Source organism: Lutjanus erythropterus, chromosome 15, assembly GCF_056507025.1.
Source record: "Lutjanus erythropterus isolate fLutEry1 chromosome 15, fLutEry1.hap2, whole genome shotgun sequence".
NCBI classification, from domain to species: Eukaryota; Metazoa; Chordata; class Actinopteri; order Lutjaniformes; family Lutjanidae; genus Lutjanus; species Lutjanus erythropterus.
Genome location: NC_139331.1, coordinates 15,866,007 through 15,893,394, shown reverse-complemented (window position 1 = coordinate 15,893,394; position 27,388 = coordinate 15,866,007). Strand labels below are relative to the sequence as shown.

The 27,388-nt window shown below is 40.9% G+C and overlaps 2 protein-coding genes across 6 annotated transcripts in view; one reads left to right on the top strand and one right to left on the bottom strand.

Annotated features, from left to right (window-relative positions):
• ino80 (INO80 complex ATPase subunit) overlaps nucleotides 1-20,217 on the top strand; it is a 50,965-nt gene extending 30,748 nt beyond the window's left edge. For 2 of the 5 annotated variants that reach the window (XM_084738163.1, XM_084738161.1), the window contains exons 28-37: nucleotides 4,449-4,576; nucleotides 11,310-11,404; nucleotides 11,974-12,046; nucleotides 13,172-13,330; nucleotides 13,491-13,593; nucleotides 13,700-13,788; nucleotides 14,662-14,817; nucleotides 15,165-15,375; nucleotides 17,314-17,529; nucleotides 18,575-20,217. In XM_084738163.1, coding sequence (XP_084594289.1) covers nucleotides 4,449-4,576; nucleotides 11,310-11,404; nucleotides 11,974-12,046; nucleotides 13,172-13,330; nucleotides 13,491-13,593; nucleotides 13,700-13,788; nucleotides 14,662-14,817; nucleotides 15,165-15,375; nucleotides 17,314-17,529; nucleotides 18,575-18,783 — 1,439 coding nt within the window. In that variant the 3' untranslated portion in view covers nucleotides 18,784-20,217. The remainder of the gene's footprint in view (nucleotides 1-4,448; nucleotides 4,577-11,309; nucleotides 11,405-11,973; nucleotides 12,047-13,171; nucleotides 13,331-13,490; nucleotides 13,594-13,699; nucleotides 13,789-14,661; nucleotides 14,818-15,164; nucleotides 15,376-17,313; nucleotides 17,530-18,574) is intronic. The other 3 variants (XM_084738162.1, XM_084738165.1, XM_084738164.1) reach the window with 3 other exon arrangements.
• A 2,523-nt stretch (nucleotides 20,218-22,740) lies between these two features.
• Nucleotides 22,741-25,175, bottom strand: chac1 (ChaC, cation transport regulator homolog 1 (E. coli)). Its single transcript, XM_084738017.1, has 3 exons — nucleotides 24,608-25,175; nucleotides 24,426-24,461; nucleotides 22,741-23,377 (listed from the first exon to the last, which is right to left on the bottom strand). The coding sequence occupies exons 1-3, from the start codon at nucleotides 24,776-24,778 to the stop codon at nucleotides 22,997-22,999; spliced, it is 588 nt and encodes a 195-aa protein (XP_084594143.1). The 5' UTR covers nucleotides 24,779-25,175; the 3' UTR covers nucleotides 22,741-22,996.
• Between the last annotated feature and the right edge of the window lie 2,213 nt (nucleotides 25,176-27,388).

Sequence of the window (27,388 nt, the reverse complement as noted above, 5' to 3'; positions counted from 1 at the left end):
TTCAGGGTGGTGGAAATCCTTGAAAACGCTTGTTTTCAAGGTTTGAAAAATGCTTGGGTTTTGAATCAAGTGTTGGACGAGTGAAGGTGAAGGACTATTGTTTATCGCCCAGACCTAGCGCCACACGAGTTAGCTATATAGATATATCCATTTTAATCCCTGTAAGCCGTCCACATTTCATGTTACATGCATGATTACTGCATATAGTTTGCTCACATTTATGACCTATGGTCAGGCATTTCACTGCAGCCACATGTAGCTTATAATGTAAGCCATAAGTGTTATGTTGGAACGAGACAGACCACCAAAGCCCTCCCAAATCGCAATTATTCATTTACTTGGCTTTGGTTTATAGGGTATGGCAGCGATATTTAGAAGTAGGGATTTTCTGTATGCAGCCCTAAATGTTTTGAACTCGGCCACCTCTCTCTGTAAGCCACATCGCTGGGCTTTGGGGAGTTTAGATAGTGGCAGGGTGGGAATTTCTTTTTTTTTTTTTTTTTTTTTCAGTCTTGTCATTTCTGTCAGGCATCTGTTTCCCTGCTTTCCTTTGATCATTTAGCATTTTTTGTATCAATCTTTTCTTTGTAGGTTTGATGTCACTGAGATTTAAATATGCTAGTGATTAGATGCTGCCCTTGAGCTGGTACACAAAGATCAAAATGTAGGAGATACTATCAGTGTAATCAAATATCAGATTTCTTAAGGAGCAGAGCAGCTCTGCTTTTAATGGTCTGCTTCATAATCCAGTCATAAACAAGAGGATTACCCAGACTGACATGTCTCTTCATACAGAAATAATAGTATCCTACTGCTTAATATGGGATTTTCAGATTTGCAGTTTATGCCCTTCAAGAATTAGTTTAAATACATACCACATTTAGTCCTGTTTGACCACAGAAATCCTCAGATAGGGGCTTGAACCCATCTTCAAACATGACATCGGAGTCTGGAGGCTTAGATGTAATCTGCTAAACAGAAACAGATTGGTGGCAGGGGTTGAGCAGTATTGCCATATATGAGCATTTGCATCTTTGCCAAGTGCTGGTTTGCATCTGGGTGGTTGGCAGTGTGGCTTGCAGTGATGGTTGGTGCCCTTGACTGAGCAGCGGCCCTGGTTAGACTGGCACCTGCGGTGAGGAGGCCCCGTCTTCATCTCAACCACAACATCACCGCCGCCGCCACCGTGCTAATAAAGCCTCACTGCAGCCGGAGCCACCACAGACCCCCTTCACTCTCCGTCTGTCCCTCTCTCTGTCTGGACCTTTTTCCTTTCTGCACATGTCTGATCTTCGACATGTCCCGCTCTCCCCTCCTTTTACTTTTCAGTTCATCCACTTTCTCGACGCCAAGGCCAATTATAGGCCTTTGATGGCCGGATACAATGTTTGTGTATCTCAAAATTTGCGGTGCTCTTTGGTCTCTTGGTATGCATTGAATTGAACCACAGAAATGTACAACAACTGCCTACTGTACAATAAATCTAAAGCTAGCTGGATCTGCTTCAGATTTAGCTTAGTCTTAGTCCTTTGCTATTTGTGTACTATGAGTATCTTTTTTATTATCCTTCTATGGCTTCCCCCCCCTATTTCTTTTACTTGTGCAGTTCATCTCAGTTATTTTTATTCACTTGGATAATGTAAACCCTGTTTTGCACGGGACAAAACCCTCGTAACAACTGCTAACATCTGGCTTTTGTCTTTAATTGGAAAGAGTACAATTGGCATTCTTTCCTCGGTCAAACAACTGTGTGTCCAGCTAGTGATGGAAACATGACACCTTGGTGGACATGCTAATTTATGCCTGTTTTTGGAGTCAACGAAAGCTCATCTCCTCTGTTTGAAACGATTGGGACTATTTTGCCCCTTTTCCATATGCATGTGCTGCCTTGGCTTTACTCGGTTTGACTCAGTGAGAAGGGATTTGCTCCTGTGGTCAAGCGGCTGTAAAACAGTGGATAAATACATTTCTTATAAATTATTAACATTAAAAGTCCCTCCTTTTTGTTTGTTTTTTAATCTAAGAGCTTTTAACTTTTGAACATGAAACAGTAAAAAAAAAAAAAAAAGTAGATACCTGAACAGTGGACAGAAACTTCAAAGTGCAGAAATACACAGAGACTTTGAAGAACCTCCTTCTCTCTGGTCTCCTGCACAGACATCAGTTGAGTCTCAGCTTTCCAGCACATATCAGAAGAAAAAAACAGTGGCAAAGTTGTCTGCCGGCAATAGGAAAGGAGTCAGTTACATATTTTATCAGATTTAGCTGCATTTAAAATACTGTGTATACTTGCTAATGTTGGCGTAAAACAGTATAACAAGGATTGACAACAGTTATGAGAAGAATGTAGCCTGCAATGCAACAGCTGTCTGGAAGAAACCCAAACATTAACATAAAAACATCTAGAAATAACTTGGATTCAGATCTCATCCTATCAACACTTACTCAGGATCTCTAAGACCATCATGGCCAAATGTGTTTGACAGGCTGACACCACTCCACAGTGACCTGTAGGTGAGCTGTCCAATACCCACCCAGAGTGTTTCCCCTGTTCATCTGTTCTATTAGTTCCTCTTTAACACCTCTACAGGGCCTGACCTTGTTTGGGGGTTATACTAAAGGGTCACGGGTCAGAGTTCAGCTCGAGTACACATTAGCATAGAATGCTACCAGTTAAGGAAGAGAAAGATCCAGTTGGTTTTGTGACTCATGTTGAATCATTGAGCATACTAGAGCTGCAAAGATTAGTTGATCACCAGTTTTGGTTTTGGGTAGTTGTCAACTCTGAAATTAAACTCCAACTGTTTTGTTAATCAATTTATTGTTTTAATGTGCAAATGTGCACATTTCAACTTCTCAAATGGGAATGTTTCCTGTATTCTTTTGTCCTTTATGACATTAAACTAAAGATATTTAGGTCGTGGACAAAACACATTTGAGGACATTACCTTGGGCTTTGGGAAACACTGAGCAATATTTTTCACAATTTTTTGGTGATTTTGTTGACCAAACAACAAATCGATTCATCGATATCAAGAAAATAATTGACAGCTTAATCTGTAATGAAAATAATATTAGCCCTGATTCATACCTAAATCATACAAAGGTTTCTGAACTTGTGTTTTGGATTGATTGCATGTGATTTAAATGCAGTTGCTTACATGTCATTGACAAAGCAAGGAAATAAGACTTGGAAATATTTGTAAGTCCAGGTTTTCACTGTACAGAAGAGGCTGGGAACAAGTGTCCCAACTCGAGTATGAGATGGCCGAGCCCGACTCTCCCACAGGGACTCTCTTGTAACCCTGGCCCGACCCTGTCACCTGACCCTGGACCTGGCCTTTAGGTTCTCCCCACTCAGGGTCGCGACCCCTTGGTCAAACACCATAGTGTCCCTGTCAGTGGGTCGATGGCAGCCCCGGCCCTTCTCTCATTCTGCCATTGTGCCAGATGACGTTAATTCCTCATCAGCTGGACGTGGAGGGAACCACTTCAGCAGCAGACCCTAGGTCACGTTGCTCCCCATTTTGCTGTCTGTGGTCAATCATTCGATGGCTGAACAACGCCTGATGTGGCGTTGGCAGCAACGTGACCAAGACCAACTGCCGGACCTATTTGTTCGTCTTTTGTGCCATTGTGTGAAGTGGAGTGTAAATCAATTTTTCTCACCATTTCTCTTTCTTTCTGGCTCTTTCTCACTCTCTCTGCTCTCATCAGCACGTCCAGTCAATAAGGGCACATGCTTTATTTAAACAATCACTCGATCAGGGACAGATTTAGGAGGATTGATCCCTGGGCTGATCCGCTCTGGTGAAAGGCTCTTTATCCTCGAGAATGCAGCCTTATGGAAGGCTTGTATTGATTATGGGAGTGTTAATAACCTCTGAATTGATTGGGCTGCTTTTCTATGTTCTGCCAGTCAGCAGATGTATTACGTTATGATATTATTTTAACATACTAAATCTTTGCAATAAGGGAAAAGAGTGACATGACAAGCTATGATTGTTGATTTCTTTGCATGAGAATATAGAAACATTTTTCAGCTTTGTTTACTTACACTTTTACGTACTTATTATTTCTATTTCTATATTTCTATTTTCTCATAATTCTTTCGTTCCCCCCAGGACTCATTAAGTTATTTCTGATTGTAATTCTGATGAGAGAGTCCATTCTGAACTGATAAGCCATATATATGTATAAATATATATATATAAGTTTTTTTCATGTTTTGTAAATGACCCTTACCAAAAAGGCATTTTCAAAGTCCCCCTTCACTCAAAAATATGTTTTTCTTCTTGTTCCTACAGTTGAATGTTTGAGCTTCACTGTACAGAATGATGTATGTGCAGTGTGACATTAGAAAAATGTTTTCACGTTCATCTGCTGCCACGTTCATGTGGAAAGTTTCTCTGTGCTCATTAAAAATCTGATTTTAAATTTTCTCGTAGACAAGGAGAGCCTGATCACGGAAAGTGGCAAACTCCACACCTTGGATATCCTGTTGAGTCGGCTAAAGGCCCAGGGACACAGAGTTCTCATCTACTCCCAAATGACTCGCATGATAGACCTGCTGGAGGTACACACACACACACACACACACACACACACACACACACACACACACACACACACACAGGACAGTGATTATGTTGTGTTTCCTAATAGTTTGCTCTACCGAAATTAATTAATTAAAAAATAATTGTGTCCCAATTGAAGACTTTTGAACCATCGCATAAGACACACATATGCACACACTGACACAGATACGTGTAACAGCCACCAAGAATAATCTTGTTCTCTTACGACACACCTTCAGTGTGTCATCTTCATATTTCTGTGTTGTTCGAAGACAGTTGTTTAACTCGACCATTTCCACTGGTGAGATATTGAGCTCCAGTAGCTCTAATCAGCCTGCCTGTCCCTCGTTAGTGCACTCATTAGACGGCTAATTAACAGGTCAAGGCTAATTAGCGGGGTCTCATCTGCAGGGGAGGCAGCCAGATGGGAGGGATGACTGGAAGGAGCAAGAAGAGAGGAGAGGTGGAGGGGAGAGGGGGAGATGGGAGTGGCAGGGGCCTATGGGTTACAACAGAAAGAAATTCTGCAAAAAAATTGAACACAAAAGTAGTCAGAGGAAGCAGAAGGGGGAGAAGAGATGCAACACGGGGTTTACATTCGCCAGCATGTGCCAGTTTTTTTTCAGTATCGTGTAGCTGTTCGGCAGATGAATATAAACAGGCAAAATGTCTGGTGTGAAATATACCAAATAAACCACTGTGAATATCCAAAATTAAAATAGCATTTTTAAAAAAATCACAGTGAAGTGCTGTGCACAGAGCTGACTTAAACAGTTACTTGCAAGAATGACATTGATTGGTATGTTTTGACCTTTTGTTATTTATGGTCACATCCTCTATATGTCCAGATGAGGAAGAGACAGAGAAATGATGCTAACTTTGGTTGATGCTGGACAGTATTTACTGTACATTTTTCAAAGCTTAGTAATCAAATGCAATTATCACTATAGCTAAAACAAAACCGTAATAGTAATCATGGTTTGTTGTGAAATTGATTTTCATTTCAAATCTTGTATGTACTGTGCTTAAATGACCTGAAACAAGCTATAATTTAAGCATTTATGTGTCATGGGTGGGCTCTGGCACTAAAACAAATAGCACTACACCTCTGCTATTATATAGCTGTTTCAAACATGTCCGCCAAAGTCTAGCATAAACTCTGATAGGAGTACAGAAGTAAAGATTACACAAAGCCAGAAAAGAGAAAAGCCAGGGTGAGTTTGATTGCCTTTATCTACACAAGATAAGTGCTTTAATGAGCACAGAGTCAACACCGATACATCATCATATTGTTTAGGTAATTGATGAACAAGGGCTGTTAAAATCACGCTGAAGAAAACCAATGCATCACTTCCTCTGAGTTAAAGCTTCTTGGCTAGCTGTAATCTGTTTGCATGTCAGGCGCAATCAAGGGTTGAAGTTCAAATGATTTGTAAAGTCTGCGTCAGTGTTCTCCATAGGAAAACAACAGTGCAGACCAATTTTGCCTGCGGTCATGTGTCAAAAGCCTTGGTGCAATGCTCTATTGTTGCCTCCATGTTTGTTGCAAACATCACTTTGGAGCCAAAAGCCTTGGGCATGATGTCATTGGGAATTCCTTCCCCATTCACACAGTCCAGAGCTGTTTCCACAGCCAAATCTTTAGATGGCAGATGGACCCAGCCCAGGTGGTTAAGGACCGTCTTCCTGTGTGTCTGGAAAACAGCGGGAATTGCTTGTGTTTAAGGCCGAAGGAAAACAGCAGTGATGGCTTAGATAATGCGGGACAGTCACTCGGTGTTAATCTTCTTTCTTAGTGAATGTCCCACCTGTAGTCATCCCGCTAAGTTATGATTCCCAGGTCTATTGAGGCAATATTAAACTGCCTTTTTTACCATACAAGTGACCTCATACAGTAATGAATGGCTGCTGCAGCATCTCCTCCACTAATGGATTAGTGAGCCCCACAAATAAGTGAGCCCTACAAATAAATTCATATATTCATCCAATCTGGCTTCGGTTTTCCACCAGCATATTATCTTTCTCATCGGTTGGGGATAAAAAGTTGCAGATGGAGTTGATTTCCTGAACATGAGACCATGACTAAGAGAAAGAGTGAAGGAGAGGCTGATGCTAATCTCTGTCATTAGTGTCATTGTTTTCGTCGCCGGTCGGCTGCCGGTTCTTCTGGTGACATCATGTCGTCGGGTGATGGATCGCCGAGATCCGGGTGGCCTGAAGAAAAATAACATTGTTGGCTTTCTCTGGCAGCAGCCGATAGTGGAGCAGGACCGCCAAGTCACTGCCCTCCTGCTTGAGTTCTGTGTCTGCGGCTGCCTAGGCGGCACTTTACTGTACTGCGAGTCTGCGGCTTAGATTACAGTGCCGGCGGGAATGCCCACACTGACTCTTTGGTAGAGCAGCCAGAAAATCAGCAGCAGATTTTTAACAAAGGATACAGATTACAGATACACAGCTCTGATTATATTAGCATGTCAGTTCCTCTTTTTCATTATTAACCAACACAATAGTAGGACACTGTGACCAATTGTGCCATACAAAGCATGGATTTAATTTGATTATGATGCATTTATGATACATTCTGACTATTGTTTATTATTATTTCTGCTACACTGTGATTGTAAATCCAATAGAAAAAGTTTAGCATGTGACAATGAATCAAGAGCCATGATATAGGGATTGTGGGTAGTGGAGTGTTCTTTTATTGTCCGTAACTTTGAGAATGTTGTGTATGGATGGATGATGCTGCAGTTTGCAAGCTTCTGACACAGTCCACATTCATGTGAAAGTCTGAACTCTGACACTGGTCTTAGATGTGAGTGGCCCAGAAGCCTGTTATACTGATATGACATCACGCACCTGCTGCTGCTGGAGGACAGATCACTCAGTGCTTGTCTTTTTGTTTGATTCAGAATCCATTTTGACTGAATTAATCGAAAAGGGGGGCACAGTTTTCAGTCTCTTGCTCCAGTTTCCCTGAAATACAAAATGAAACATAACTGGCAACTACATGGTCTGCAGCCTTTTTATTAAAAAAAGTTAACTGCATTAATTAATGAATTAATGATTTTAAAAGACTCCTACCGTCCCCTGCATGTTTGACAATAAATAATGAGGGGGAAGTGGAGTTTTGCGCTGTGTGTGGTGTTATTTACATTATGTTACCAGCAGTGGAGAGCAGCATCTCTGCTGCACCGTAAGTTCTGAGGAAAGACCTCGCTTTCCAACATGCAGAGCAGGTACAGAGCAGGTATTTTTCACTCCATCAACTTCATGTTAATTGACATTTAGTAAATCGATTATTGGCATTCATGAATCAATTCAGAATCTTCCACATCTGCATCATGATGGATCTAAGAATCAAGTATTTCCTCCGCCCCTATGCACAATATGCACATTGACATATGACATATGAATCGCCCTGGCCCTAAAAGAAAAACAGCCAATATTCACAGAGAATGTTAGAGAATTTTCTTAATAATTTATTGAAACCAACGAATCAACTCAAAATAGCTTAATTGTATAATTGTAAACTAATCAATTAATCGTTTCAGCTCTACAATTAATCAAACTTGGGGCTACTTCCTGCTTATACCGCTGAACTCCCCAAGACCTGTTAGGTATCAAATCAGTGGAGTTCCCCTTTAAATTAACTGTACCACTCTAATAAGTTTTGATAGCTTCTCCTGGCGGTTAGAAGATCTTGGTACTGTACAGTATGTATTGTGGCAATGAAAGCAGTTATGACATACTGGTGTGAATTACAACTCAGCCCTAATGAAGACTTGTGTTTCAAGGTTGGCAAGTTACACTCCTGGCTGGCTAAAATGTATTTTTAACACCACTACGTCATGCTCTTTCAAGTAGTATTTTTGCAGTTGTTGGGTCGGTAATGGACTGTGACCATGCACACTGTGTTTCCAACCCAAGAACTGTAATAAATACACAATGTGACTGTGTACTTAGGGCTTTGGGGACTCATTATTGTTTGTGAAGTTTCGAAGAACCTGGCCACAACTCATTGCTTTTTGTAAGAGGTGGTTTTATGCCAATGCTGAAGCTTCAAAGTAAGAATCCAATTTGACCTGAGACAGAAATATTAGACTGGAAAGAGGAAATTTCATCATGCTTTTACATAAATGTCTTTTCTCCCATTCCTCTCTCCTTCCATACATCATTTCAAGTTTGTTTGTGTCAGATATCACATCCATAAAGATTTGTTTTTACTAAATATAACCCTGCTGACAGTTAAATGACCAAGATTAACATTTCATCCCATCAGGTTGACCTGAACCAACACTTTGATTTATAACATTTGCAGTGGAACACATTACAAAATCTATGAAAATGTGCACAAACATAGTGGTGTCACATATGATTTAACACCAGCTTGAACAAAACGGGTGAAAGTTGCCAGCTGTTAGGGTATAGGTTTCAGAGTGGCAGCACTCCTGGATGAAAACATGGCAGTAGAAGGCTGCAAAGATTGTAATACTGTTTTTACACCAAAATTAGCACGTATATGCAGGGTTTTTTTTAACATGCCTAAGCCCTCTAGAAAAAAGTGATTAATCCTTTTCCCTTTGCCAGTAGATGAATTTGGCTTCCTGTTTTTTTCTGATGTCCACCAGAAGCTGTGACTCAACTCATGTATGCGCAGATAGAAAGAGAAAGCTTACTTTTTGTTTTTGCTTGTGTTTACTGTTTCAAGTTTGGTTTCAGACAGATAGGAGTCGTTCAGTAACTGCTGATGAGAACCTGATCCCCAACGTTTTCCTGCTCTTTCATAATAAAAGGTTTTAGATAACAAAATAAGTGGGGGTGTACTTTTATTATGAAGAATTTATTAAATAAAATTTTGATTCACCATTTTATAGGCACTCAGTTAAAGACAAGAATGTCATCAGTAAGTACACACATTCAAGTGGGTGCAAACTCTGTTGCAATGGGCTGATGCACCAAGTCAATCCGAATAAATCAAGCAGCATGTGTATATAAAAGGAGCAAAAGAGATGCAGAAATTACTGATGGAGGCAACAGGCTTTCGTTGCCTCAGCTGAAAGGGGGCAAAAGTTAGCGTGTCCACCCGGGTGTCAAGTTTCCATCACTGCCCGTCAGAGCTTTCACTACTGCAGTCATTTCAGACTGAATGCCAATTGCAGCCATGCCCACTGAAGAAAAAAGCCAGATGTTAGTGTGTGTTTTTTTTGTCCAGTGTAAAATGGGCTTAACAGATGATGACCAAGTCTGAGCAATCTCAGGTGATCTTCTGCAACTTTTTTTTCTGAAAATTTACTCGACATAGATGAATCTTTAAGATTAGGAAAGCTGAGTAAGGCTTTCAGCAAGAGCAACAATATCTGCAACATCCTGCTGGCAAGCTATCAAACCCCAATTCAACAAGGTCAGCAGCAGTTTGGCGAGCGCCGAGCTAATGGTCCCTAATGTAGTGTTCACTCAGAGCAGATGGGGCGGTTGGGAACAGAGCCAGAAGCACAGAGAGAGGAGGGCAAGAGGCCCCGAGTGTCATGACAAGAGGTTTGGATGTGGGGGTCACAGAAAACATAGTGTCAAATCATTGCTATCATTGGTAATGATTGTGTGAGGTGAGCTATGATGTGTGCCAGTAATTGTGACTGGTTTGGTGGTTGGGGGGCACTGACATGTTTGGGTGAGTGGGTCAAGGGTTCAGGGCAATGCTTAAAGAGATCAACATGTCACCTCATCACTGCTGTTGCACTCAAGAAGCCCTCCCATCAGACCTAACACCCCCACACTTAGTATACAGCAGCTTAGCAGACATTTGGGGGGATAGAATATCAAATTCTGCATTTCTCAATGTCTCTCTGGTCTGGGATTGAGGTTTTAACTCCAGCAAATGTGCATAAGAAATGTGGGATTTTGATATTTTGGACACAAAGTTGCTGTCACACAGAAAATCTTACATTAAAAATCAGTATTACTTCATCCTTGGAACTTAACTAGTAGACCTGCAGGGCTTATCAGCTCCTCAGAGGAAAAACTTAAATAGCACTGCATATTTAAAAACTTGTTAAATTCAGTAAAAATAGTTCCAGATTCCAGTTTCTCAAGTTAATATAGTCTGCAAGTTTATTGATTTCAGAATCGGCAGTAAAGGTGATCCAGGAAGGTTAAGTAGCACAACTTCATGAATTTAAAAACCTCATTAATGAATTCCATGCAGGACTGGATCCAGTTTGTTTCATTAAAGGGGTAGTTTGGATTATTTGATGGGGGATTATGAAGTATTCATTCATAGTCAATGTATTAATTACAGTAGATGCAGTCAACTTGGAGAAGCGGTGAGCGGCACCAGCATGGAAGCTAAGCAAATGTACTGCTATGGACAGGGTCAGCAACAAAATGTATTTTAGCCACTTAATGTCCACCAGTATTTTCACTTCTTTACCATCCATGTCTGACATGAAACTGCTGTTATATAACCCAAATAGCGCTCTCTCCAAACCAACCACACACTGTAGACAAAGTCAGTCATTTTACTTTGTAGAACACAGGGCTTGCTGGTTTACTGCTGTCTCAACTGTTAAGTTTGTGTGTGCTATTGTGTGACTTCAGTGAATCTGAACCAACTTCCAACCAACCCATTGTATATGACCACATTGCAATAGCAAACATTTTCTAATATTTGGATTTTTGGAGACGATGAACATAATTATCTCATCAGTTTTCTTCATCATCTCGTCTCTCCAGGAGTACATGGTTTACCGTAAGCATACCTACATGCGCCTGGATGGATCCTCTAAGATTTCTGAGCGCAGAGACATGGTGGCTGACTTCCAGAGCCGGTGGGTACAGATAGATGCGATATGCAGCGTGTGTATGTGTGTGGGTATGTGCATGAAACCAAAAACCCCCCTTTTCTTTTGCCAATAACTAACCGTAAATCTGCCTTTTAATAGACTGCAGCAATCAGTGAACAGTTTAGACTTACGTGTGTCCAAATGTGTGTGTATATTTCCTCCACATGCTCTGGTTTACATTAGTGTGCAGCTCTGAGGCGCCGCTGTTACTCTACTTCTAGTTGTAGGTGAGGGAGGAGAGTTTGTGGTTTATTTTGCAGCACTCTACCATCGGTATCAAGTACATTTCCCATGTAGCTCTTCTCTTAAAGTTTTAACTAGCTATAGTGAACTGTGTCATTGTAAATTATGCCCAGTTTTCCTGTCAGGCTTTAAGTTTCTGTGGGCATTTTTGATAAAGGTTCTAACCTTACATTGTAACTTAATTTTGTGCCATGACACTATATATGGATATTTGTGCTGTACAGTTGTAATTGATATGTTTCGATTTCATGTGCCCCTACCTCCCTCTCTGTCCCACTCCTCTCCCACTCCTCCCCCAATGCCCTCCGCAGGACGGATATCTTTGTCTTTCTGCTGAGTACGAGGGCTGGAGGGCTCGGCATTAACCTGACCGCTGCTGACACTGTGAGTCTCTGAGGGAAAATCTCTTCACTGATACAATGTCGAAGCGTCAACAGCACGAATATTTCCTAAACACAGTGAAAGTCAACGCAGTGTACAGTATCTGCCATGTGTTCTGTCTTAGAAGAGAGTCTTGACCAGCATGTCCCAAACTTAATGTAGGGACTCAAAAGACAGAAGACGACTCTTGGTGACATCAACCCTTGGATAACAGTTAACACAGGAGCAAGAACTTGTAAACTTGTTACCGTTGTGAAGTACAGCTGGGGAAGAAATGTATCAGCCATATAACTAATTAGATTAAAAATATAAGCCATCACAAAAATGATGCGTTAATTACAGAACCACTGTGATATGAATAGATACATCACAAACATGATCAAAAAGTCATCTGATAAGGTGATACTTCATTACGCTGGTAATACAAACTCAAGACTTCCTGAATTGGTTTCAAATTAAAAGCCCTCTACCATTTCAATGGACAGTGCAAATTCATTATGAGGTGGTGAAAAAAATGTAACATTACACACAGCAAATCAGATTTTTCCTGTGATGGTATAACTGTAATGAAATAAACACGTCATTTAAGTTCATGGTTAGTTGAATAGTCTATCAGTTCATAAATGTAGATTTCATGGCAATTCATTATGTAGGTTTGGGTCCTTGTGAGATGCCAAATTTCTCTTTTGTGTCTCAAGCTGAAAAGGTTTGGGAACCTCTGGTCAAGATAGTTTGGAATGGCTGGTTTTTCAACATAAATAATATTGGCATTGTGACAATAGATATGGATGCACGTGTACTGAAGCGGGAGGGGTGAACATGCATGTATAAATTATGATCTCTCTTTGTTTGTCAACATCTCTCAGCATAAGCTCCCTTTGTGTCTCTATTCTATAGCCCCATTCAAGAGGGATTAGCTTTCGTGACAGTCAGTTTGAAGTGACTGTTAACACAGGACATCTGTCATGTTAAGAGGGATAGCACATCCCAAAAATGACAGAGAAGGGAGAGTTTGCATACTTTCATCACACAACAATACAGCAGGATTAGAAACCTGACCAATGTAGATCTTGACATCTTTGTAGCTGTAGAAAAATGAAGTTAAGATCTTATTTTGTTTCTGTCCAGGTCATCTTCTATGACAGCGACTGGAACCCCACAGTGGACCAGCAGGCCATGGACAGAGCTCACAGGCTGGGTCAGACCAAGCAGGTCACTGTGTATCGCCTCATCTGTCAGGGAACCATCGAGGAGAGGATCCTGCAGCGGGCCAAGGAGAAGAGCGAGGTCTGAAACACACACATACTTACTCATACAATGCACATAATATGAAAAATGGGGAAACAGATTCAATTTAAGAGCTTTTAAAAGCCTCTAATTTCAGTCATCCTGCAAATATGAATTATTTACAGAGTTGAATAATGCTTTATTGTTTACGTGTTATAAGATCCAAAGGGTGGTGATCTCTGGGGGAAACTTCAAACCAGACACACTGAAACCCAAAGAGGTGGTCAGCCTGCTCCTGGACGATGACGAGCTGGAGAAGAAATGTGAGTGTTCTTATACATCTTTGTCGTGATTTTATTCGCTTTTCTTTATTATAACCATAATGAGGGAATGAAAAAAAAAAAACTTACATTGTGTCTTCTCCTGCAGTGCGCCAGAGACAGGAGGAGAAGAGGCAGCAGGAGGAGAGCAGCAAGGTGAAAGAGCGCAAGAGGAAAAGGGAGAAGTACGCCGAGAAGGTACAGTACAATTTGAAATGGCAGGAACCTCAGACATGAGCAGTCATCTGTGTGCAGTTGTATGGCTGATAGGGCATAGAGAAGGAATTAGTAGAATAAAAAACTCAGAAAAGAATTTATATGAATTATAAAATATGAAAATAAAGAGGTGAAAGGGGTAGAAATTAGGTAATGGAGACAAGGGAGCAGCTCACAGAGGCTGCATGAGCACCTTGCTAGTACTTATTACAAACAAAATTATGACCAGCCATCAGCCAAATGCTGGGAAAACATTCATCAGCTATGTGCGAGGTGTGTGGAGAGGGTGGGGACTGTTTGTATATTCATGAATTCTTGAAAACTAAAAGAAGGCAAATTGTAGAGCTAAATGTCAGCCGTTTTAACTTATTTTACAAAAAAGCATATCAGACACACTTTATTACTTCTTGTAGAGTATTTTATATTGTTTAAAACATATCTAGAGGTGGACTTTAAAGGAGCCATGCATTTAGATTTGGTCTCTTGGCACATTTAGTATCAAAGGCAAATGTCATGGCAACCCAACCTTTTGTTTGAGATATCTTGTCCTGGATTGAAGTAGTGCTAAATGAGAGGTCAGAGCATCACCAAAATCATTAGATGTCAACCTCTTGAGGCCATATCCAGACCAAATTTCAAAGCAATCTGGCATGTACTTGTTGAGTTATCTTGCTCTGGAAAGAGTGTTGGACAGACAGACCAACCAGCTGAAATCTCGGCATAGATGTGCTTAGGCCTCGGAGATGAGACTAAAATATGTGAAATTTAGCTACCATGGAAATGGAATGATAAATAACAAACCTAACCTGTCCCCTCACCCTATCCTGTTCCTTTTCTTCTGTTTCTCTCCTGCAGAAGAAGAACGAGGAATCGGAGAACAAGAGGAAAAAGGAGGTGAACCTGGTCATTTCTCACGCGCCCTCAGCCGACAACTCCAACCTGTCTGCAGACGGAGAGGACTCCTTCATCAGCGTTGAGATGGACTCAGCCATGCCCAGTCCCTTTAGTGAGGTGAGGGAATCCAGGGGAAAACCATTGGAGGGAAATACTGTTTATTTGATTAATGTTACAGAGGAGGGTAATGGCTGCTCCATTGGGTCACTTTGGCATGAATCCATGACTGTCTCCTCTTAATATTTAATCCTTTTATGGTTATTGATTCATTTGTTCCATATGTTACTTTTTCTTTCATTCTGTTTCTTAATTCCTTTCTCCCTTTTTTACTTTCCTTATTTCCTACATTATATATCTGTCCTTTGCTCCTGTGCTTCTCCTCATTGCTCCTTGCATCGTTCCTCTATCGTTTCCCTTTGCCGCACCGGCCTGGTTCCCTTGTTCCCTGTGGTTCTGACCCCCAGCCTGTGTGTATGTCTGTGTGTGCTCCTGTGCACGGCCAGATCTCCCTGAGCAGCGAGCTCCAGCCCGGCTCGTTGCCCCCCGATGCCGACGCAGACGAGAGCAGCAGCGACATGCTGGTCATCGTGGACGATCCGGTGTCCTCTGCACCGCAGTCTCGTGCCACCAACTCCCCCTCCTCTGTGTCTGGGTCGGTCTCCGACAACATGAATGGTGAGAGAGCAAATATGTTTTGGCTGACCCCTGACCTTGATGTTTGAGCGGGTGGATCAATATACTGTATAGCTGCCGTTACTGTATTTCAGGATCGTACTGGAACGATTTGAGTGTACAATGAAATGTCCTGATTTTACTAAAGCCAGTTCAGGCTGTAAAACCTAAAATGGAATCTTCTTATCATGTTTTATGAAGCTCCTCAATAGCAATCTATAATATGTCTTAAAGTAGAGCTGCAAAGATTAATCAGTTAAGTTTTTATTAATCAATTATTAATTGCCAACTATATCGATAATAGTTGTATATCGAATAATTTAAGAAAAAAAAAGTCAAAATTCTCTTATTTCAGTTCCTTGAACTGAATATTTTTTGTGTCTTTACTCCTCTATGACAGTAAACTGAATATCTTTGGGCTGTGAGTAAAACAATACATTTGAGAATATCATCTTAGGCCTTGGGAAACACTAATTGACATTTTTAACCATTTCAGACATTTTAAAACAAACTGTTAATCAAGAAAGTAATTCACCAATTAATCGACTATTTTAATAATAGTTAGTTGCAGCCCTAACTTTAAGTAAAGTGTCTGAATACTTCTTCCACCACTGAATTTGAATATATTAGTCATAAAGATTTTAATTAGCAGATGAAATCCAAAATATCCAAATCAGTATGGAGCTTTAAAAACCTCAATTCAACCGTAAAGTGTAGAATATTGGAAATAAAATGAGTACACAAAACAGTCACCTCCTATAGGGACATTCCTTCATTGTTTTTATACTCTATTACAAGTAGTATGGCATACACTGTCAAAATGTTCATATTTAGCGGTTTCCTAATTTCGGATGATCCTGGTACATGCAACCTATGCAGTTGCCCTTCACTCTAAACGCTCTAAATGTGCCAAATAAGGCGTAACCTTGAGACAGAATTATCATGTGAGAACAGTGTGACTCACATGAAGGTCATTACTGCACACAGAAGTCCGGCTCGTTATGTTCCCCTCACTATCAGGACTTGTGTTTTTATAGGCGTGTGTGCATTGAGACAAGTCGTCTGTTACCTCATGTGTATTATACAGCTGATTTAGATTTATGAGGGTTTTATTTTGCCTTTGGCTGCAGTGTTTCAGTATGTTCTGTACTGTGGGATCCAGATAGATAGTGAGCCTATAGTTCATATTGCTTACAGTGTATTTGTACTTTGGATGCGTTGCAACAAGGTAATCCCTCTTAAATACGTGCTGCTTCATTTGGGATTTTTGCTGCCATGCTAAGAGGCTCCTGCCAGAGAGATTATTAATAGGTCCTGCTAAAAGGGCCCAGTGAGCTGGGAGAAAGTTGGTGCTTTCCGACGTGTGAATGACGTTATAATGAAAGGTTTGAAGGTTAGAATATTGGAGCAATTGGTGAACTTGGACAAGTGAGTGAAAAGGGAGGAAGAGTAAGATTAAGGCCTGAAGGGAGGCTAAAATGGGGGATTTGTGGAGGGGTTTTCATCTGTGCCTGGGTGTTGGTGATACGATAGGCTCATCTCCCTACCAGAGAGGGGTTGTATACCTCAGAAAATGCAGACCCAGTGGAGAGAGCAGGGGTGGGGGGGTTGGATTGAGGGGGTGGAGGCAGAGGAGGTACGGGGAAGATTACCAGTGAGGCAGACACTGGCTCTAATTCTGCAAACAGTGTGGAAAATAAAAGCGGTGTTTCCGTTTTTGCTTGAACCTGTACTTAGGGTAAAGATGAGTAATGATTAATGTGTAATAATTCTTGACTATTACATGAAAACTTCCATTTGAAGTTTAGGTTAAGGCCAAGCCAGACAACATCTCTCTTGCAGAGTTGTGTGTTCCTGATAAACTTGACTTCTGTATCTTCTGTCTGTGATGTGTCTGTGTTTGAGAAAATAAAATTCGGATTTTGTTTTTTCCTTCTTTAGGTGTTTCGGCCTCAGACACGATCAGTCCTGGCAGAGGCAGATCTGGGCGGACTCGGGGACGGCCTAAAGGGTCAGGAGGCGGGCCAAAGTCTGGAGGGAAAGGTCGTGGGCGCAAATCGACAGCAGGGAGTGCAGCAGCTATGGCAGGAGCGATGGCTGGTGCGGCAGCTGCATCTGCAGCTGCTTATGCTGCTTATGGTTACAGTGTTTCTAAAGGTTAGTGGATATTGTATATGCTAAGGTTGTTGAAATGATTGATACTTCAATACTTTTTCACAGAAAAAGTAAAACAACAGAATCTCCGTTAATGATTACATTAGATAGGGATGAAAGTACCAAAACTATGAAAAGTGCTCATTCAAGACCTCAGTTCAGTCTGCCTGAAATGTGTCTCACAGCAAAACCAGTGTTTAGTGACATTATCTTTTTTGTACTAGTACTGTATCAACTTTTAAAATTCTGGTATCGTGACAGCACTTACACACAAATAGATGCACACTTGCAGGCCATGCCTGTCCTGCACAGAAATCAAAATGAAAGATATTTTATGTTGCAAATGTCCTTAAATAGCATGTTATCACACTTCTTAGTCAATCTTCCCTGATGGCTGTGATCAGATAGAATGAATGACTTTCCTGAGCCTGGTTGCATGTTTTCTTCTCCATTGTTTGACATTTTTGGGAAAACTTTGTTTTCACATAAACTCTTTTTGCATTTAACTGTAACTGTCAAAAACAGGCTAAACTAGCCTTGTTTGACTAAAAACAAGTTACAACTGAAGAGAAAGGGCTTTGTAAGCGGACTCGTGGAAGCAGTGTTTGTTTGAACTACATAGCAGTGTGTGAGTTTGTGGTCTTTTCTGCTGACCTGATCTAAACATCGTTCTCAAAGCTTCTTTTTCAGTGAGTTTGTTGTTCTGGCTAAGAGCTACAATGCCAGAGAAATAACTGATCTAAGATCTTCAAAGATCAGTAGAGCAACAGTCATGTTATATAATAACCACTCACTACTTCCACTTGTTTCTTCTTTGGAATACTCTTGATGTTGAGCTACCACAACAAAACTCAGCTCCACAATGATTTTCATATTAAAGCATACCTACAAAAGCAAAGGCTGAAATTACTTGACAAAGAAAGATGACAACAGTACAGTATAGAACAGGGCCTTAAGTTCTGGGAGAGCCATGACTAAAAGCAGAATCAACTATGGCATTGGTATAAATCCCATCCCTAACCAGGCCCATGTCTGATCCTCCTTCCAGCAGGCCTCGCTGCGTCCAGCCCCCTGCAGCCTTCCCTGGGCCGGTCTGGTACCAGCCCCGCCTTCAACCCCAGCAGGAGCTCCTCTCCTCAGGCCAAAGGAGGCGCCTCCACCCCGAGCCCCCACAAACAGCTGGCCCACAGCCACCACCACAGCAGCCACGGTGCCGTCAGGAAAGGCAAGGGCCCTGGAGGTCCTGGGGCTCGATAATGCACTCATACACACATGAATGTGCCCTCACACACACGCACAACTGTCTCATTGTAGAACCCACACACAGAAAACTGACCTACTCTCACTGTGATTCCTACAGATACCCTACACCCAGACTAAGACTAATAAATAGGGAATACAGTATATATAGCAACTGATGCTCACTACCTGGTGGACCATGCTGTGTCTGCTGGCTCAGCAGCTAAAATGACTCTCTTCAGTCTTCTCACACACACACACACACACACACACACACACACACACACACACACACACACTTGAAGGTACAGTCCCTACCAGCCTCCACATTTCTCAGTTCAGTTTTATTTTAAAGTGTCAGTGCACAAAATCTGCCTTTGAGTATTTCTGTTTGCATTGTGACCAGAGTATTTCCAAGTGCTTTTTGAGAAGACAGACTGTACTTTTCTACTCGTGACAGAAAACTCTTGATTTGCTACCTGCAGTAGTTGTGATGTTACAACGCAGACGTGAACCAATACATGTAGCTTAAAGGGCTTTGAAATAATCCTTGTGATTGCCAGGGTAGGCAGGCAAAGGAGTTTCTGTCAAATGCACTGAGCCACGTCTTCCGTTTTTTTTGTGTTATTATTGATTCTCATACATGTACATTAGGTTATTTAATTGTTCTGTAGATATGCTCAATGCAAACTGGTGGATGATTCTGCATTTCACGGAGCTTAATGTGAACCTGTACCTTACCAAACAATATGTCTACGGCTTTTCTACTAAAGCTCTTATTTTTGTAATAAAGGTGCGAGTGCCCACACCAACATGGCAGGTCTTAGCATTTTGAAAATTTCTTGTTGATAAAATGTATTCCCGCACAGAAGGAAATGAAAATTGATTATATATTTTTTGTCCAATGGGAAACTGAAAGATGTAAAAAAAAAAATTATTCCAAAATGAGGGGGATACGGCAATGCTGCTAACAGTAAATTTATATATTCACTCAGATTATTTGGTTGTCTAATATTTAAGTTATTTGAGTTATTGTTAAAAATGGGCAATTCACAATAATTGCAAATGGGATGTTCACCTGTAAAACAGTGTAAATTGTACCGAAGCCATTTTTACTTTTCAGAAATCGTTTTGTTGTGATGAGGAGTCTGTGGTTCTCTTTGATGTCGTTGATGTTTTAGGGAAGAAAACAAGGTTTGCATTTGTGTCCCAAGTTGAGCACTACATCTGTTCTAGGTTTGTTTTAATACTGATATGTTTGTTTTGTGTTAATAGTGTGATTAAAATATGATGTTCTATATTGATGTACATATTGATGAGAGCGACATTTCCTCTGGCTTTTCCCTCATTTGCCTGTCTATTTTTATAGGTCATGTGTACATATGAAGAAATGCGTCAGCCATTTTACTAACAGGAGGAGCCAAACTGAAAATAAATGAGTGCTAAATCAGACTTTCTGCTTATTCTGAATTGTTTTTTGTTTTGTGCCTCCATGCCGGCGCCAGCCATGGCGAGAGGCTTGATGTTTTTGGGTCGTCCACCATCCCATTCTTGTGAGCGTGATGTCTCAAGAAAGTCATGAGGGAATTTCTTCAAATGTAGTAGAAACCTCCACTTAGACTCAAGGATGAACTGATTAGATTTTGGTGGTCAAAGGTCACTGAGGCCTCAGATCTGCCCCATTCTTATGAATGCAATATCTCAGGAACACCTGACAGGAATTTCTTTTAAATTTGGCACTCAAGTTCACTTGGACTCAAGGATGATCACTAATCATCTGTGCCTCTTGTGGAGTTGATATCTCAACACCTTGAGGGAACTTCTACAAATTTGGCACAAAGCGGTAATCCTGGCTTCTGTTCATCATATTTCTATTACTTGTATAAATCTCACCGATGTATTGAATCAACTGTGGCTTTTTGAAACCATAATTTTGTGGTCGTTGGCAACTAACTTGTAAAGCTTCAAATCTTAGATTGTTCCGCTTCCTTTTCCATGTTATGTGACACTCAATATACCTGCAATCATAGATTTTTAGAAATGTTCACACACTGAAATTGGAACCCAAGATACAACAGTCACTGAATTTTAAAGGTCATTACAAATCCCTCCATCAGGTCTGCTACAACTATTTTTGCTCTCTTCTTAAGTTAACAATTTAAAAACACGCTTTTCACAAAATTCTACACAGTTCTTTATAATAGACAGCATTCAAAAGTAAGATCTCATAGGTCATATCCAGTCCTAATTTTGTTTAGTCAGCTGTAGTCTTTCCAGAAACAATGTCCCTGTCACTCAGGATAATCTACAGACTTTGCTGAGGGAAATTTTCATTGGAACTTCTTTCTATTGAGGAAACAATCCCTCAGTAATTGGGACATTGTTTTTGGAAGGACATGTTGAAATTGAGTTTTCCAAATGTCATTTTAGTGCTTTGAGCAGCTCAAACCAAGGCTCATTCTCCTCCATTGGTATTTGGGTTGGAGGCTGATATTCATAACCCTGGCACCTAAAGCCTGAGACAGATCTGAGAAATGTTTGTGACATGGGTGTACTGACCCTTTAACAGGTACAATGTACATAATGAATCACACCTCAATCAAGGTAATGTGTTTATTTTGTGGGTGGCAAAACCCTAGGAAGTGAATACTCTGAAGTGCACCTGAATTGAAGTTATGTGTATATTTTCACATGATTCGGTGTAGAACCGGTGAGATTTCATCTCGATGAGCGCCTCAGCAGCATGTTCTTCCTGGTGCACTCTGACATGACCGCGGTGCAGACTGTAAACACAGGACTTCCAGGTCTGGGCTTGTTCCCGGCCAGCGGTTATATAAGCCCCTGCACCTAGATAGACTCTTGACTTGAACCACGTCCAAGGTACAAGCTGCTCCGGCCAATGTTTGGGAGTGCCCAACGTATGTTTGTATATGTGTGTTTGTGTGTATGCTGCAGAAACCTGTTCCAAGAAGCAGAGTTATCTGGGTAATGCTGCTGAGTACAGTCAAAACTGTTTACCCGGCAAAGTTATCTTACTAAGTTTAACTCAGTAATTCTGCTTCTTGGAGTGAACTTGAGACCTTGTATGGTTGTCAAGTGTAGCAAGTACATATGCAGCTGACATTTGCACCTTTTCTGTTTGTGACTCTTAGAACAACTCAGTTTGCCCTTTTGTGGACATGCACTGTAACAGTTAAAGTTTTCCCTTCTCACACTGTTTTATAAAGATTTTAAAGGCCTAGGGAGGTGACAGTTTCCAGTAAGTCTTAAGAAAAAAAAAAGCCCATATTGGAAAAACATCAAGTGTTTTTCCAGTTCCCTCAAATCATCTTGTGCCTTGGTCTAGGTGTAAGTCATCTGCACTGCTTGCCACAAAAACAATATAAAAAGTTTTACTGGAGTGATTCAAAGCTTTGAAGTATTTTTTTTGTACAAATCAGAAGGGCCTTACCGATACTAGATTTGTTGGGCCAATGCTATTTTTTATAACAAAAATATTTTTTGCAATGATGTCAGAAACAAGTCCTCTATTTAACAATAAAAAGGATCAAATGTATACTACATGCCGTCTTTAAAACTAATGCAATCTGCCTTCTGCTCTGCATGAGTGTTCATATTGGCCAGTATCAGTCACGTTCTACAAATCAGAAAAAACGTTGGCTGGCATTAACAGTTATACAGTTAAGTGTTCAAAGAAAGCTCATGAGTCAGTAACTGGAAAACAAAGCATCAAAAGTGTTCTTTAACTTTTTATTGGTGTTTGTCCATACTGGATGGAAAAGTTGCAACATGCAACTTTTTACACAAAAAAAAAAAGTTTAATACCCTTTAAAACCACAGCAGTCATTTTGTCAACTGGCAAACAGGTTTGACTAACAATTTCAAAGCTTTACCGTCTTAATGGACTGGACGGAATTGTGACTGTGCAAATAAAACTCTTAATGCACCTTTAAAAACAAATTCACACGTTTACAGTCAACAATTCATACATTTGTTAACGTACAAACATGGACTAGGTGGAACATTACAATGTAAACATGAGGTCATGCTTCAGAAAAACCAAATATCATGCTTCCCTTTACTTATCACTTCAAGTACACTGGCTGGTTATGTTAAATTGCACAACATAAAACATGGGCATGACAGGTGAAAAAGCCTCTGTGTGTATAGTGTGTGTAGTGTGTGTAGTGTATTCCTCCACTATATAAGCTAGTGAAACAAAGGGTACGAGCTACTGGGCTGTTAACAGGTAGGACACCACGGTCAGCGCTGCCGCCTCGATGGAGAACAGGTGGTGGTCCTCCACGTGCGGGCAGCTGCTCCTCATGAACTCGGCCAGCCGGAGCAGATACTCCAGGTTGTGGCCCGTCTTCCCTCTGCATATGGCGATCTGGGTACCGATCTCCTCCGGGCTGGCCGGCCCCAGGTACAGGGGGTTGTCGGTGGTGGCGATGTACAGCAGCGCCTGAACTGGCTGGCTCTCGCCCTCTGCGAAGAAATCCACCATTTTGGTGATGTAGCCGCCGCAGACCGTTTCGCGCACATTGAGGTACTTCAGGGACTCCTCAACTTGAGAGCCTGTCACCTCAAACGCAACACCCCAAGTGCTCGCCTGTGAGAAAGGGAAAATGTATTCAGTGATTATGCTGTGGGGATAAAACTTAAATTTCTTAAGCCTGGAAACTCTACTGCAGTTTCAACAGCATCACTAGCTAACCAATAAACAACTGTGTGGGTTCCAGAAATGAATTTCCTATTCATTTACATCATTGACATTTCAGAAAATCCTGATACCAAGCCATAGCCATAAAACTAACACTGGCACAAAGGGGAAAAAAAGGCAGGTACAAGACTGTATTCATAATTATTAGTGAATAACTACTCATCCCATAAACCACTGCAAATTATACTTCTTAAATTCTGTCATAATATATGTATTGTTCATAACATGTTGTAATATGTTGAAGCTTGTTTTGTAAGTACAGAAATTATATTCGCTGCAGCATAATGACATTAGATCATCTCATGTTAGCTAATGTATGCTACCTAGCCAGGCTTCCTGCTAGTGGAACTACCTGTTCACAGCCATGGTAAACATTTCAAGGCCCAGTGTGGGGGATTGTCCATCACCTGGAGAGGTGAGTATCTTTGTCATTGGCTGAGGCTGTAGCTCCACCCCTTTAAAGTTCACCAAACTGAACACAACAGGGATTTGTGGCCACACCCCTTAATATGCACATATGACCAAGCTCTTACACTTTAGAATTGAAAATGGTGTAATTCTTCTCCATAATATCCCATGTGCTTCACTTAAAAAGCATAATTATCATATGGACTTGTGGCACATACTGTCTTCTGTGAGTCGGAGCTGGTGGCAAGTCTTTCTTGAATGGTTACAACATCATGATAATATAAATTCTATATTAAGAATATGAATGGGATTTTCACTTCTGGAACCTCACTGTTGAGAATTGAAGTTTTTCCACAGCAGCCAAATCAATATAAAACATAACAGACACTAATTAAACTCCTGTTCCATTAAGCTTAGCCTATGGAACAGAACCTTAATTAGTATCATTTATAACACCTGTGTTTACCATTTCATGTCAAAATGGCTGCAGTGGAAAAAGGCCTATAATGAAGGAGGACTTTCCACTTACGTCATCATCTTCAATCAGCGTCACCACTCTTCCGGGCTGCGGGGAAAGGAAGAGAAACGGGTCACGTCATGGACAACGCCTGAGACAGTCTGAGCCAAGCAGTTCACAAACAGCTGCCAACGGTGCCAATGTAAGCAAACCAACGTCATGTCACAGTATAAGCTAAACATTTAGTATCTCACCAACTCGTCGTTCCCGCGGTGGAAGTTGTCTCCGTGCCAGAAACGTCTCTTGTAGCCTTTCACATAGCCGACCTTGCTCCTCTTGTACTTGAAGTCCGGCTTCCACACCAGCGACCCGTACCCGAAGATCCACAGGCTGCTCTTCCCGGCGATTATGTCTTGAGGCTTCATTGTTGATCGATAGTGTTGACGTTCAGATGAATCGATGGATCACTCGTTCAGTTTAGTTTTCGGCTAGCTTAAGACGACTAGCTAGCTAGTGTTAGCTTCCTCCGGTCCAGCAGCAGTGGTACCGGCTGGCTCGCAGGTATACCGCGGACGGTACTGGAGCCCAACTGCTTGGCAGTTGCGAAGATGGAATTTCGCAGTTGATTTCGCCTTGCACTATGCATTGCCATTGCATTAGATTTGCCGCATTATGCCTTAAAAATCCATGGCAGCCGCTTTGGCCTTAAGATCGATAGTGAAAAAAATCAAAAACCGTTTCGGCCAGCTGCTACGCCGGCCGGTAAAGCTACGACTTTAAAGCTTACGAGTGAAAAAGATCGAGGTTTGATTTAGAGATGTTGGTTGTAGTTCTTCTCCCGAGCCAAGAGGCAACGGTGATTTGAAGCGTTTCCTCGATAACATGGCGAAGCGGCGCTCACGCTCTTATACAGGCCAGGGCAGGTGGGCGAGTCCGTACTAGTGTTTTTGGCCAATCACATTCAAGGTAGGCTTGCCTTGTAGCAGTTTTACCCAATCAGATTTCGGTGCGCCAAATAAGGCGGGAATTCAAACAAAACTGGATATACTATTGGCCTATGTTTTACTCGAGACGCACACCCATCTTTCAACGTGATTGGCTGATGAACTGTCACTCCATCTGACTCAATTTTTGATTGGTTGCTTAAGTTGTCACTCTCTAAATAGATTTCCATATGGTTCAGACTGGATCTGGCTGATGCAACTTCCCACAGCATTTCAGGGCCATAGGAGCAGCCAGGCAACATACCAAGACATTGCATCAGTTAATTCAAAAGAGAGGCCTATATAGGGTGATGTATTTATTTTCACAAGATATGTCATGAGGAAAATAAAGACAAACAATAAAAAAATAAAATGATATGTTGAGTCAAATACCACACAAATTAAATGAATCATTCTGCCAGTGAGAATAACATGACCAGAGCACAGTATGCATGGAAATCACTTTTGACATGTCAGGAAGTAAATAAGCACCCTACATGGATGTTTACAAGAGCAAGGGCACGAGAAGGCTGTAATCTAGTCCCACAGCTTAAAGATCCGATGGCAAGACAAACGTCAGTGACCACATCCATCTCAGCTCAGTGCAAGCAGCTTGAGAAAAAAAACAGTTACTTGGGCAGGTACTTTTCAAAGTTTCTGTTATTCAGTTCTTTCAGTTTTGTTTTTTGTCAACACTTCCATGGTCACGGTGACTCACCTGATATGAGTGGGTGGTTCACTAGTAGTTCAGTCTGTTATCAGTGAAATCCCTCCTCTTGCACAATAGACCTTTTCCACAGCAGCAAATTGATAAGAAATAGGGGAAACACAGGTGTTGCCAATGATACACATACAAAGATCCTGTTCCATTTAGTGTAGCAGGGTCTTCCCAGCCAGCATGCACAGTACCTGTATCCTGACTCTGTTTGACCTGAATGGAATGGAAACTTATCATTGGTAACATCTGTGTTTACCGTGCAAGTTTATGTCAAAATGACATAAACATGGTAAAGGTCTATCAATTCCACTTTGTAAACACACGTCTCTTTTTTTATCCTCAACAAACATCCTGCTTTGCTGACAAAATGCAAGCTCATAGATGGAGTATGTGATTTTTTTTTTTTTAAGATTATTTTTGGGGCTTTCTGCCTTTAATTGGACAGGGACAGCTGAAGATATATGACAGGAAAGGGGGTAGAGAGAGGGGGAATGACATGCAGCAAATAGGCCAGAGGCGGGAGTCGAACCAGCAGCCGCTGCAGAGGACCAACAGCCTCAGTACATGGGACAAACGAGACTATGTGATTTCTGAGTTTGATAACCACCCCTAGTTTAAAATGTGTGCACACTCTTAACAAACCTACACTTTAAAAAAATATTTTAACTTAAAAAAGTCATTGTCTGGGCTGCCTTAAAAATTTTAAGTTGACTGAATTTGACTCGAGTTGAGGTAATTTTGTAATGTTTCAAAGCAAATAAACTTTTCTAGGTGAATAAACTTGATGTTAACTCAGTTATACTTGTGACCAGTAAGATGATGACATTAAGCTGAACCAACAACTCTAAAGTCTAAAGTAAAATTGATGAACATTACAAATTTGATTTTCTTTTACATTAAAACTTCATTCATTTATTAATTTTCCAGAGGAAAGGGGTAGGGACTGAATTCAGTACTAAATTTCATCATCACAGTGTTTTCATTCTTGTGAAAAAGCAACCATGATTTATCTTAAAGTGTGTTAGAGACACACAGCAAGTCTTCATTCTTCAAGCAAGAGAAGGGTCTCAGGAGAGTTGTATTTCTCAAACCATGCATGCTGGAAAGTCTGCAAATATGCTGATTATGTTTTTTTTTATAAACGTAATTTAATGAGTTGAATGAATGCTGTACAGTACATTCATTCAACTCATCATTTTATGTCAAAAGACATTAAGGAACTCATATTTTAAGTTCTATAGTGTACTGAAAATAAATACTAGAAATTTAAGTTTAATTAACTTGAATAAATAAAACTTGTATATTTAATGATAAAAGTTAATAATAAAGTATTA